Raw genomic sequence first — 12,827 nt, 5'->3', positions numbered from 1 at the left:
TTAAGGACTTGCATTTAAACGACCTAATAACACTGGTTTTAGTGTCACCCAATCGCTTGAGCTTAGGTGCTTTAATAATGAGAGTAGAACACAAAGGGACTCACAAAATACTACCAAAATAGCACATATGCAAACGTGTTTATCAGTTAGCTACTTCCAATGTGCAAGTTGATATTTAAGCAGATGGGTGTAATGAACTTACAGAAAGAATAATATGAGGTTGTATGAGCTATCAGAGCCCTCACTTGGCATATATGAACACCAAAAATTTCTTGATCTGCATCAAAACAAAGCTTAAAGCTTAGTATTAGAGGATGGACATCTACCTGGCACATTATTTGGCATGACACCATTGGATCATAGGTACAAAATCCGGAATAAAGGGACACACCAGGTTTCCAATGTGTCTATGAGTTTTTGCCAGTTTTTGAGAGAAGAGCTAGTCAAAATTTGAATTAAATAAACCAAACAGTTAAGTCTATTAGGAATCAGAAGGAAACCGAGAATTATAATTTCAACTCCTATATATGATGCGCACGGCAAAACAGTGTGTATTAACTGCTAGCAGTTGAATGGAAGAACAAATAAGAGCATGTATATATATACTTGACGATAGCAACATTGAAATGCGGGGTGAATACTTTTGAAAGATCCTATGCCAAACTTGTTCAATTTCTTGTAGCTAAAAGTTTTCTGTCTCTATACATAAGCTAGCCTTATTGACTGGTGAAAATAAGGGGTGATGCTAGATTACTTAGTCGCACTAAAACAACGAATGTTCACCAAAGATGTATTCAATTAAAATAAATCAGAATCAAAGGCAGCAAAGTAAGGGCATACAGAACTGAAGAGGGTATATACCTTATTTATCATTTCCTCTGCAACAGGAACCTGCATATGACATTAGAATGCATGTGCTTGCATGATTTTCTACACAGGTGGGCTGTTTTTCACGGGCATATTTGCAGCACAAACCAAAAGGCACAAAAAGGAGCAACAACTGCATGGCATGAACATGTTTGGTTACAGTAAGCCGTACAAGAATAATAACAAAGCAAGCTGTAAATGCACAATCAGGAAGCAGATAAAAAGGTTTGTGATAGATTACCTGTATATCATATGATACCGGCTAATCTGAGCACATCATAAGAGATGACATTTCTAACATGGTGCTCAGGTTGGTGTCCCGGAGATTGTTTTGAAACAACTTTGACGTTACATGCTTTTCTAGCACGAGACAGTGCCACATAAAGCTGACCATGGGAGAAACACGGCTGGGGAAGATAGATGGAGACTTGGCTTAGTGTTTGCCCTTGTGACTTGTTTATCGTCATTGCAAAGCTTAGTTTTATAGGGAATTGTTTCCTCTGAAATTGGAAAGGATAATTGGAAGATGCAGACGGCCGAAGCCTAATTCGGGGTATAAAAACATGGCTTCCGCTGTGCTGCCCAGTCGTGATCATGCATTCAATCAGATTCGGGTAGAAATTCTTGCATATCATACGTGTCCCATTGCACAGGCCAGACGAAGGCAGGATATTGCGAAGCAGAAGAACTGGACAATTTTTCTTTAAGACGAGCTTGTATGGGCTCATTCCACCTAGGCAGAGGGTGTGTATAAATTCAGGAGGATAGATCGCGCTATTATCATCAAGAACTGTATCAAAACTCCTGTACATAACAGATTCTCCAGGGAATTTGTCTATCAGGGTAGCATTGATATCATCAACATCTTCATTCAGGGGGGTCAGTATAGCCGTTGTTGTGAAATTTCCTGGGGTGGACCTGGAAACATCTACCTCGGGAAATGCAATTGCAGTAAGTTCGGCAATAGGATCAGAAGCGACCACAGATGGGTGTACTATCTGCATTGGCAATTGCACAAGGTCATTCTCGCCGGTTTGCAGCTCACCATTTCCAAGAGAAAGCAAAAACGCAGAAAAGTAGGGATCTTCTCTTGCCCGAACATTTTCAGTGAGATTGAACCTAATGAACCGAGGCCAAAGAACAGAACTCACTAAGCTAGCAGCAACAGCTTCTCGCTGTGTTTTGCGGGGTAGGACGGGCAGGACCTGACGGAAGTCGCCACCAAAAACCACAAGCTTGCCACCAAAAAGGGTATTCTCATCACACAAGTCTCGTAGAAGCATGTCTAATGACTCAACATTTTCTTTCCTTGCCATTGAAGCTTCGTCCCAAATAATCAACGATGTCTCTTTTAGTAAACATGCAAGACTGCCCTGTTTAGGAACATCGCAAGCAAGGGAAGCATCAGAATCTATCGGTATTTTAAACCGAGAGTGAGCAGTCCTCCCAGAAGGTATATTTGATGCTGCAATTCCAGATGTCGCAGTTGGTAGGACAATCTTGTTCATCAAACGAACCTCTGCATAGAGAGCATTGTATAGGAAGGTTTTACCTGTTCCTCCGGGCCCGTCTATGAAGAATGCACCAGGTTTCCCTTTAAGAACGTGGTCAATAATGCTGTCAAATGCCTCCTGCTGTGCTTGGTTTAATGTGTTACGGGCATCAATACAGTCCCGAGGTATCGGTGCATCAAGTGCATCGATAATGTCTTTTGTTCGCCTGAACTCTTCATCTTGAAAATCATTTAAATGTTGTAGGCCAAAGTCTCTAAATGATTTCCCCATTGCTTCAAGAGATTGCTCAACAGATCTAACAGTGAGCTCCCTTGACCTGCTATCAGAACTCGGATACTGGTGCCTATAATCTTCAGAGAGAGCGTCGTAGTATTTTAACCAGAGGGCATTGGGGTCACTTGGCTGGCAGAAGATCAGCACTGTTGAAAAGAGCTGTCGGAATGCAGTCGGCATTTGCACTTCACACGCTTCAGCTAAGCACAAGTCGACAGCGTTGTCTTCCTCTAGCAATTTCAGCCGCAGAGCTGTCTCCTGAAAAGTGGCACACTTATATCCATCAACAGTTCGGAGATGATCAAAGGATCGCGGGCTATCCACATGCATCAGTAATAATCTGAGGAAGTAACGTTTCCCTTCAGCAGGTGCTACAAAAGTGAGCCTGCCAACAACAACGGTCTTGTTGCTTCTTTTTTTCCATTCTTTACCCTCCCACTTATAATGCTCTGGAAATTCTGCATATGTATAGCCCGTTCCATCAGGTGTGGCAGCATTCATCCTAAAGAATTCTGTAAGTTGAGTTCGAGATCTTTTATCATTTAAAATGATCTCGTCTAAATTCTCATGAGGCATTACCTGGATTGTCTGCAAGTTAGGCAGATGTATTTGCAGAGGCAACACCGATGGAAACATCTCAAACAGATCGAACCCGAAAATTCTCCATGCTGCCTCACACGGGGAAACCCACCTCCCAGCCTGGTACTGTTGTATCTCATCAACAATAGCAGTGCTACCATCCTGCACGTTGAATGAGATCCTGTCATGGCCCTTGTACACATATTTGTACAGGTATTTGACTGCCATTATGGTCGAACAAACCTCAACGTTTAAGTGGCAATCAAAAAGTGATGATAGGTACGGGTTATACGGAATAACTGACCTGTTATCCATATTAACCCTGCGAATACAAACACTTTCTCCAGTATCTATCCTTTTATAAAGTGGGTATCCATCGCTGCTGTTAGTTGTCTCGGCAGCAAATTTTTTCGGATATCCATACTTGCAGTGCCCCTCATTACCTTTCCGTTTCATGCACGCACAATCAGGGTTCAGTTGTCCACATGGGCCATGCATCATGTGTTGAAGAACAATCTTCCTCAAGTGAGGGTTGGCAAGAGGAGGGATCTCAGCAGAAACAAACTTATCAAAGTCAGCAGGGCTTCTAATCTTAGAATTGGGTTTAAGGATAACAAGGAAATGAGCGTGCGGCAACCCCCGTTTCTGGAACTCAACAACATATATCATAGCAGCAACTTCACCAATTTTTTTTTTTTTCATGATATGGTGTTTTAGCGCTATCAGTTTAGCACGGAAAATCCTTGAAACTAAATCTGGCCGGTTTTGTGCCTCCTCTCCGACAGCCAACTCTTGTTTAATCTCTGGCCAATTAGGATTGCACGTCATTGTAAGGAACAAATCAGGCTTCCCATACTTCTTAACTAAGGACATCGCATTCAAATACCTCTTTTTCATATCCCTAGGCCCCCCCAGAAAACTTGGTGGTAACACAACTCGATGCCCCACATTAGCTGCACTGTTTTCACCGCTCTCGACAGTGTCGAGTATACCTTGGTACAAATCTGCCCTGATAGTTTGCTGGTTCTTTCGGAAAAAGTCCAAGCGAGTGTTTTCAATCTTCACGTAAATGTCAACAATGTACTGTTGGAAGCACCTCCCTGCCCTTAGCAGCATGTTACAAGGGCGTATCTGAAGCTTATAAGCATAATACTCTCTGCAAGAGATATGCTTAGCTGATCCTTCCCGACCTTGATGAGCAACTGGTAAGCAAAACAATAGGCCATATGTTATTACAGATGCAAAAGAGATATGCTAAAAAAAGAATGTAGCCATGGGTAGAACAAAGTAAATGAAATTAGTAAGGCATACGGTTATCTTCTTGAGCCAAGAAGTCTTCAACAGTGTGGACAGCACACGATAAGACAGGATCCTGATGAGTGGCAAGCTGTTGTTGCCCACCCGTTGACATCTTTTTAAGCCCTTGATGCCATCCACAATCTCCAAATGGGAATAAGAGCGGATACTGAAGTGCATCATAACAACCATAATAATGCATTATTCTATGGGAACTGTTTGATTTTCCGGAAACCAATATATGTGGACTTCTACTTGTACTGGAAGATGTGCTTTCAGACCAAATGACTGCAACTTCATCGGATGTAGGAGCGTTATAGACATTCTGATTTAGCACAGTGTTTTTGTTAAGTAAAATCTGGGTATCTTCATGGACCTCCATTTCTTGTAAGGATCTAAAAAATCTAGCATATGGGTTTCTTTGCATGACATTCATTAGGATAGCGATAATTTCTGGCTTTAATTCTGGGAAACAGCCTACCCGATTTTCAGCCTCGTGTTGGCCATCATAAAAGTATAGTTGCAAATATTTAGGGTTGTCATTAGTGGGAAGCAAATTAGGGAGATAGTGATATATTTGCCCATGTAGCTTAAATACATATATGCCTTTTTCGGTCTTCGAACTTAAGTCCCCCCCAAGGGAGCTAAAAGCAAATAGATTATTGTAAAGCCGTGCATATGTTCTGAAATGCACAGCATCACTGTCTCGGGAATCAAATAGCTTTACAAGCTCATCTGGGTATGCATTGGAAGCTAGTTTAATTTCTCCATTGCCGCAACAAAAGTGCAGCGACTCAAATTGGAACTTCTTTGCACAACATTTTGGGCAATATTCAGGTGGAGATAGTGCAAGAGGTGCAGCCGGTAATGGCTGTCCAATCACTGCAGCAGGCACCTCTGGTTCACAGGGTATACATATTAGCGATGGATATTTAACCAGGTGTTAATAATTAAGATGATTTAAGGACATGTTTAAAAGTACTTGGTGGTTTTGGCCTAGTATTCTTTGCCCTCGGTTTCTTGGGTGGTTGTGTTCTAACCTCAGGCAACTCACTGTAAAACAACGAATAAGCCTGTTTATAAACATGAAAAGTAACTATGGAACATGGCTTTGTTATATACCATTACCTGCATGAACCTGTAGGCTCAGCCATGGCCTGCACACTCCTCATGCGCTTGCTGCATCTTGGACGGCTTACATACGAACTACTCAAGAATTGATCTATGTTTAACAGAATTCATAGCAGGCTATGTGTAAGACACTTAATAAAAAGAACCACACGCATGAAAAGGCGGAGGAACTTACTCATCACATAAGTTGGCACGCTACCTATTTCCAAATGTTCAGTTCCCTGCACAAACCATCAGCTGTTTAATCTGCAAACACAAAATAAGCTAAGTCGACAAACAAAGGCACAAAGAACACGCTGTGTACAAAACGAACAACACAAGTGAGAGCCTCTCCTCAACCAAAACCCAACATTCAATAACTGAGAACACAACCTACAGACCTGAATAGACATACATGTTAGTCTGGTGTGTCCACCAACTTACAGTTACATATCATACAACCCTAGGTAAATTTAGAATGCAATTAACAATAAGAAACATGAGCAGGAGGCAGCATCAGGGAAGTGAGACACGATACATCAAGGAAAGGGAAAAGCACTGTAAAGCAGGATACAAAGAAGAGTGCTCCAAAACAAACTGAATTTCATTTAAACATAAGGATTCAATACAAAGTTGACTGCTATTAAAAGCATACATATGATCGCCATATACGACGAACCAGAATTTCTAAACATAGCACCATTACAACTTGAACTACCTAACAAGCTTGACAGCTAACAAAAGAGAAACTGTATGGCGATACAGCAAGAGGGAACCAAAAGAGAACTATCACCCCAAACATTACATATACAAGCCACCTAAATTCTAGGAATACATCTAGGCTTGTCCCATCAAAAGAGGAGGCAGTTTCACGAAACAGAGCACGGTGTGCTCACACCCCAAAGGTTGAACTATTTCGGTAGGTTAAACAGTCTTCCGGCGTTTGAACACAGTGTCAAGTTCAGGTGGAACAAAGAAGACCGGGGTTGCAGAAGTAGAACCAGGAACAGATGGCCTGACAAAAGAGGGTCTGGACATGCGCTTTTTGGGGGGGAGAGGAGCAGTAATCATAGAGGGTATCTGAAATGGACAACCACGGGGAGTCAAGCAGTCTTGCTCAATCACAAGGGCGCTAGGCTGAATAGTTTCTTTAACCCCGGACATGCGCTCCCTCACAGTCGAGCAACTTTCTTGTTCAAGAGAATACACAACAGCAGCGTATTTCCCAGACCCATAGTTCGCATCTACAAGTTCAAAAGCATAGAGGCGCATCAAGCAATAGATGGCCTTCTTTGCTACACTTTGCTTAGCATCCTCAAGAGTCTCTGTATAATCCCCAACAACAGACTCCATAGCATTACTCTTGTGCGGACTTGTGAATGTCAACCAACAAACCCAAGTGTGAGGCCCAAACTGGAGATGCTCAATAGGAGCAAGCAAGACTTGAGTCTGGGCAACCACGGTGCGCAATACTCCTATATAATCCAGACGCACGTGTTTCACAGAAACTCGAATGTCCATACAATGATGTTCTGGAGGCAGGACCTGTGGATGTCCGCTTTCAATACCCTCTAACTCAACTCTCTTGAGACGATACAACCTCGCACATCTTTCAAGGGCCCTATTGCTAGCAGAAGTAAAATCCTCAACAACAACATCATATTTTTTTATAAGGCTACGGACAGCCTTCTCAACAGCTCTCTCGCAAGACTCCTCCAGTGTAGGAGCTTCTCCGCCAATGTACACATAAGCAATTGCACTCGTTCCCGGCCTCACCGCCACGCAAACATTATTTTTATCTATATCTAACATATCGTACATTGGCTTTGGAAAGTGCAAGCACTCTACAACCTGCCTCAAAAGAGGCTGAAAAGGAATACGGATTTGTGCGGGCGGCACTGCCATAACCTGTGATGGGAAAAGGCTAAATTAAGGGGATTTTAGGCACATAAGCAAGCAAACAGTCTGAGACTGGGCACGTATATGGTTAGTCACTGAAAGCAAGAAGTACAAGAACTCGCTGTTGGACTTAAAATCAGGATTGCAGATGACCATGCAAAATGAACAAGGCAATTAGCTTGTTAGCCCACTATACAACTGCTCTACAGGCAGCAACAAAAACTAAAACACTCAAATGTTGGCTAACCACCCTAGCACAAACCTAGACCTAACACTGGATTTTTTAAAATATTGGGATGTAAGTGTATGATAAACATAAAGGGGGGAAACCTTGCTGGGCTCACCACTATTAGCTGTGTGTACGTGTTGTCAGTTAGGACCAATTGAAAAAGGTGAGTCGGTTCCAAAAGACTTAGGTTCTCGTTAACTCTTGTAGCCAACCACACTATAGGTCACAGTCTGATTCAAGTAAGCACACTATAGGTAGCTATTCAGTCAGGCAGACTACATGGAGACAGTGACTCCGTCAGCCATACTTACTTATAGTATTAGGATTCGATTGATATTGAGCTATCCTATATGTTTGGGATTTTAGTGGCACTGTATATCCAGGGACAGTTGAACTCTCTTCAGTGTGTAAACCTTAAACACTACCAACAAACACACAATACACGATACTCCATCTATATTACGACTAAACATACCAATAGTAACAGATTGATACCCCGAATCACCCCGTAGTAATTAGTGTGTGACTGCTGAAAATTGCAATGCTATGTTAACTGCCACCCAATTGTCCCATTTCAGTATGCTATCACAACAAGCCAAAGACAAATATATAATCAGGTCAATGGACAAAACATCACCACACACATGGATGCACACCTAGGGCTTACACTATAAGCATAAAAGGATAAGGCTAGAGGGCGGTTGAAGGGTTGACTACCTCTAATGTTGTGACCCAAATATTACAGGGAAAAAGAGGAAACTCGGACGGAAATGAATGCTTTGGTAACCCCCAAGAGAGTTAATAAACCAGCAGGCAATGGCAAAACATGTATATGCATACAACTAAGCAACAAGAACACAATCTATTCAAACCAACGCTGCCTGTATTGCAGGCCAGGACGGAAAAACTATAATAACCGGCACAATGAACAGCAGGCAGAATAGTTCGGGCACTAACCTAACGCACTCAAGAGGCAAAGCAAGGATAGCCGGAAACACTCGGAACCAAACCGAGCAATGATGCTTGCAACACCTGTCCTGCCTATGCAACAACAGACAAGAACAAATGACTAAATTAGTTGTCCCCAGATAAAAACACGGATCCAAAATGCAAAACTTAGACAGTAACAAACGGCAGTTACACATCAGTTTACGTAAATTAGCTAGCTAACTACTCTAGCAAATATATGCCAAACAACAACTGGATAAAACATGCCTAATTACAAAAATTGGAAACAGAGGCACGTGTTCGCTCCAAACTACACGGATAAAAATTAGCATCAAAGGGCAGTTATGCATAGACAAAATAGTTCTATATTGTGTATGTGCGCACACACACACACAAGTGACAGGGAAAAAGTGCAGTAAAAGGCAACACGACGACCTAGCCAACACAAAGACCAAGCAACAAGGCAACTTGTTACAGCATTGAACCTCAAAATTCAGGGACGTTACCAATAAAGACGGCAAACTGAATTAGGGATCTCAATGCATAAACATCTCAATATTTCATCACAGCTTAGGGATATGACTACATAACTACCTTAGTGCATAATGATCCTCATCTTGTATTATATAGAAACTTGTGTTAACTGAAAGAATGGCACCCCAGAAGAACGGACAATAAATTTACAAGTATGTGCACAGAGTATACAAAATAACACTAAACAAATGGGAAAAAAACGGATGTTCTTTTTTAAAAACACCAGCAAAGGACCAAGGAGTGCACATTCAGTATTCACCGATACATGTCCATAGATCGTAGGAGGATTTCCGTCAAGGGTAGACAAAATTTCTGGTAGATCATATGGCTTGGGATTTTAAATAGGCAGATTACATTAGATTGACAACAAACGAGCATCAAGAAGCAACATTACAACCACTCTAATTATGTGAGTTAACATGAACACATAGCTAATCTTAACCTTGTTATTAGTATGAGTAATAAAAGGGAGCAAAGCTGATTGCACCACCTTTCCAAACAAAGGAAAACAACTGGTAAAAGGGAGCAAAGTTGATTGCACTACCTTTCCAAACAAAGAAAAACAACCGGTGAAGCAAAACCCTAAAAAGGAAAGAGAACCCCCCTCCCTTTATATATAGGTGTCTACTTTTGGAAACCAGCAGTTCTAGAAATTGGAAAAAGGACAACTGATAAAGCCCTCTAACACACACAGCCACAAAAAAAGGGATAATAAAAAAAGGCAGCATGGTGTGATTTTGAGTAAAAGGAAGGTTGTACTATCCCAGGAAAAGAGGGATGTGCACAAGCCGAACCCAAGAGTAAGGGGAAGGTTGTACTATCCCAGGAAAAAGAGGGATGTGCACAAGTTGAACCCAAAAAACAGGGTTGTCTTAGAAATCTAAGTGTGAAGCTAAAACACCATAAGTAATACTGTAGAGTATGAATTAACATGTAATGAAGAGGATTAATTCCAGAACCCAAAATCAAGAGAAAAAGGATTAATGCACCACAGTTAAGGGGAGAAAACACCACAGTTAACACTCCAACCTACGAATGAACATGTAATCAAGAGAATTAATGGAAGCAACAAAAAATAACATAAGGCTGAAGATGATTAATGCACCAGAATCAACAATTTACAGATGCAATCGAAAAAGAGGTAAATTGCAAAAGAAAACCCCCAAAATTACTCTGAATCAACAATTTCCAGATTCAAGATTTAATCGAAAAAACCCTAAATCGCAAAAAAAACTCAAAATTAGTAGATGATAAATATAGAACATACCTGTTAACAACCTATCAAGTTGTTAATCAAACCACCATCCTAACCAGTAACCAAAGGCGGAAAGATTTCAAGCATGTGGGAAGCAATGAACTATTTACCAATCGAATGATCATCTAGGAATGAAGGTTTGCCTAACTAACCAATTCAATTGCGTCAGGTAATGAATTCAATGCTTCCCACAGGCTGGAAGAGTTCCGATCGTCGTAGAAGAATAGCGCCGCCGCACAAGATAAGACGAACTGCGAAGAAGCAACAAGCTGGATCAAAGGGAGCAAAGCGAAGAAGGAGACACAGGCGGAGAAGGTGAGGCAAAAGGGGAAACAGAGGAGAGAAAAATGGAAGGAAGAAACAGAAAGAAAAGAGAACCGCCAGTAAATTAAGAAAGCAGGAAATAAAGAAGGAAAAATAAAGAAAGGAAAAGGAATTTGGGAAAATGCTTGAATCAAGGTTTGAACCTTGGGTGGCTTAGCAAATAGCATAGAGCAAACAAAGGGAAGGGATGTAGGGAAAATTCCTTATGAATAGTGAAAATCAAGGATATAAGACTCATAACACTATGCATAAGCATAGTGTTTCCATCCCACACATTTTAAAGGTTTGGGATTTCCATGAATCGTTCTTGGATTCACTACCAATCGAGGAAATTTACTGTTACCTTTCTAAAAGGATTTATTGCAGTGCAAGATATTTAATTATAAACAATAATTAAAACATTCATTGAAGCATGCAAAGTCTAAACATTTATCATGAATAATAACTTGAAAATGAAAGCAATCATGCAATTTAAACAAGTCATTAGCATTTTATTCGAATTATGTGTTCCGGCAGGTGTGAATAAAATGATTCCAAGACCCTAAAACCATTGAAGAATTAAGCACAGTTTGTCGACTCAATTCTAAAACATTTTAGGTAAGAAAAAGCCTTTTGCTAATAGTCTAGAAACTATTCTTGGTTGATAGGTACGTCTAAGAACTTATTAGGTAAACCTATCGATTTTGCCACGACATAAAAGGACTCCTTACTTATATCGTTGAGTTTCACCAAAACTAACATGTACTCACAATTATTTGTGTACCTTATCCCTTTAGGACCAATAAGTAACACCTCGCTGAGCGAAAACTATTACTAGATTGATGTAAAGGATATCCAAGTAAGTGTTTATTTTGGCATGGCACCTTATAACTCAATTTTTAAGTTTGGAATTTAAGGCTCTTACTATGTTGGTTAGATTTTAAGTGAACTAAAATCCTTAATCATGCAACATAATCAAGCCACAATCTCATGCATTATTAAGACATATTTAAAGCAATAAATAACTTAAAGCATGCATAAGATAAATGTGATCTAGTATGGCCCAACTTCATCTTGAAGCTTCAGCTTCAAAGTCCGTCTCGAAAATCTCCGTGGGAGGCACCATTTTCTTCAAATAGGATAAGCTATAATTAAACTAATTACAACTATTTGATGGTACGCAGACCATATTTGAATTGAAAAATAATTTTGGTACTTTAGACCAATTACATTCAAATTAATGGTACGCAGACCATATTTTCTATCCTATTTGGGCCATACTAGTCACTTCATAACCTGCAAAACAGTACATATACAATATATACCATTCACCCATTCATTATCATGAATGGCCCACATAGCTGGTTAGTAAAACACGTTATGCATCACATAAATATTTGCAGCAATTAATCAAGGGCACCAATAAACTACAAATTATTCAGTCCTTATTAATTCTAATCAAGTTGTTTTAACCTTAAGGATTTGTAGACCTAATCAAGAGTTTATGACTAAAAGGGCTCCCACTTAAACCAATAAATTCATATGCTTTACTAATTTTAAACATAAAAATGTATTTCTAGTCTAACCGGAAACATACAAATTTAATTAAAATTTAAAGCTCATATAAATTTATAATTGAATCCACATATTTAATTTATTTTCAGTCGTATTTAAATTAATTCATGATTTTAATTTTAGTAAAATAATTAGTAAATGATTTTAATTTTAGTAATAATTCATTTATTCTAATTATAATATTCAAAATTAAAATCCAAGAAAACAATTTAAATTATTAATTTTAAAATTAATTAAAATTACATAAACTGAAAATTTCAAATTAAAATTTTAAAACGATCTAATCGTAACACAAGGTACGCAACATCACCACGCAACGCACAACCATAGGCCACACGCACGCAGCCATCGCTGGCCATGTGCGCGCAGCCTATGTGCTGCGTCGCATCCATCACTGCACACCATCGCAAGGCGCCTCGAGGCACGCTTGGCCTCTGGCTCGCTG

At 40.1% G+C, this 12,827-nt stretch overlaps 1 protein-coding gene across 1 annotated transcript; it reads right to left on the bottom strand.

Annotated features, from left to right (window-relative positions):
* On the bottom strand, positions 1-11,110 carry LOC130461403 (uncharacterized). Its single transcript, XM_056829497.1, has 9 exons — positions 10,657-11,110; positions 8,725-8,808; positions 5,836-5,881; positions 5,658-5,751; positions 4,545-4,698; positions 1,127-4,435; positions 976-1,059; positions 203-277; positions 1-110 (listed from the first exon to the last, which is right to left on the bottom strand). Exons 4-9 carry the CDS (start codon positions 5,661-5,663, stop codon positions 1-3), a joined length of 3,738 nt encoding a protein of 1,245 aa, XP_056685475.1. The 5' UTR covers positions 5,664-5,751; positions 5,836-5,881; positions 8,725-8,808; positions 10,657-11,110.
* Between the last annotated feature and the right edge of the window lie 1,717 nt (positions 11,111-12,827).

The sequence above is a fragment of the Spinacia oleracea genome, chromosome 5 (assembly GCF_020520425.1).
Source record: "Spinacia oleracea cultivar Varoflay chromosome 5, BTI_SOV_V1, whole genome shotgun sequence".
Taxonomy (NCBI): Eukaryota; Viridiplantae; Streptophyta; class Magnoliopsida; order Caryophyllales; family Amaranthaceae; genus Spinacia; species Spinacia oleracea.
The sequence above is the reverse complement of the archived record's forward strand: the minus strand, read 5'-3'. Positions and strand labels throughout refer to the sequence as shown.

Excerpts from the sequence above, each read along its gene's own strand:
- LOC130461403 (XM_056829497.1), bottom strand. Across the intron at positions 4,436-4,544 it reads CTTGGCTCAAGAAGATAACC|TTGCTCATCAAGGTCGGGAA; the intron begins GTATGCCTTACT and ends TTTGCTTACCAG. Across the intron at positions 278-975 it reads GCTCCTTTTTGTGCCTTTTG|ATCAAGAAATTTTTGGTGTT; the intron begins GTTTGTGCTGCA and ends GTTTTGATGCAG.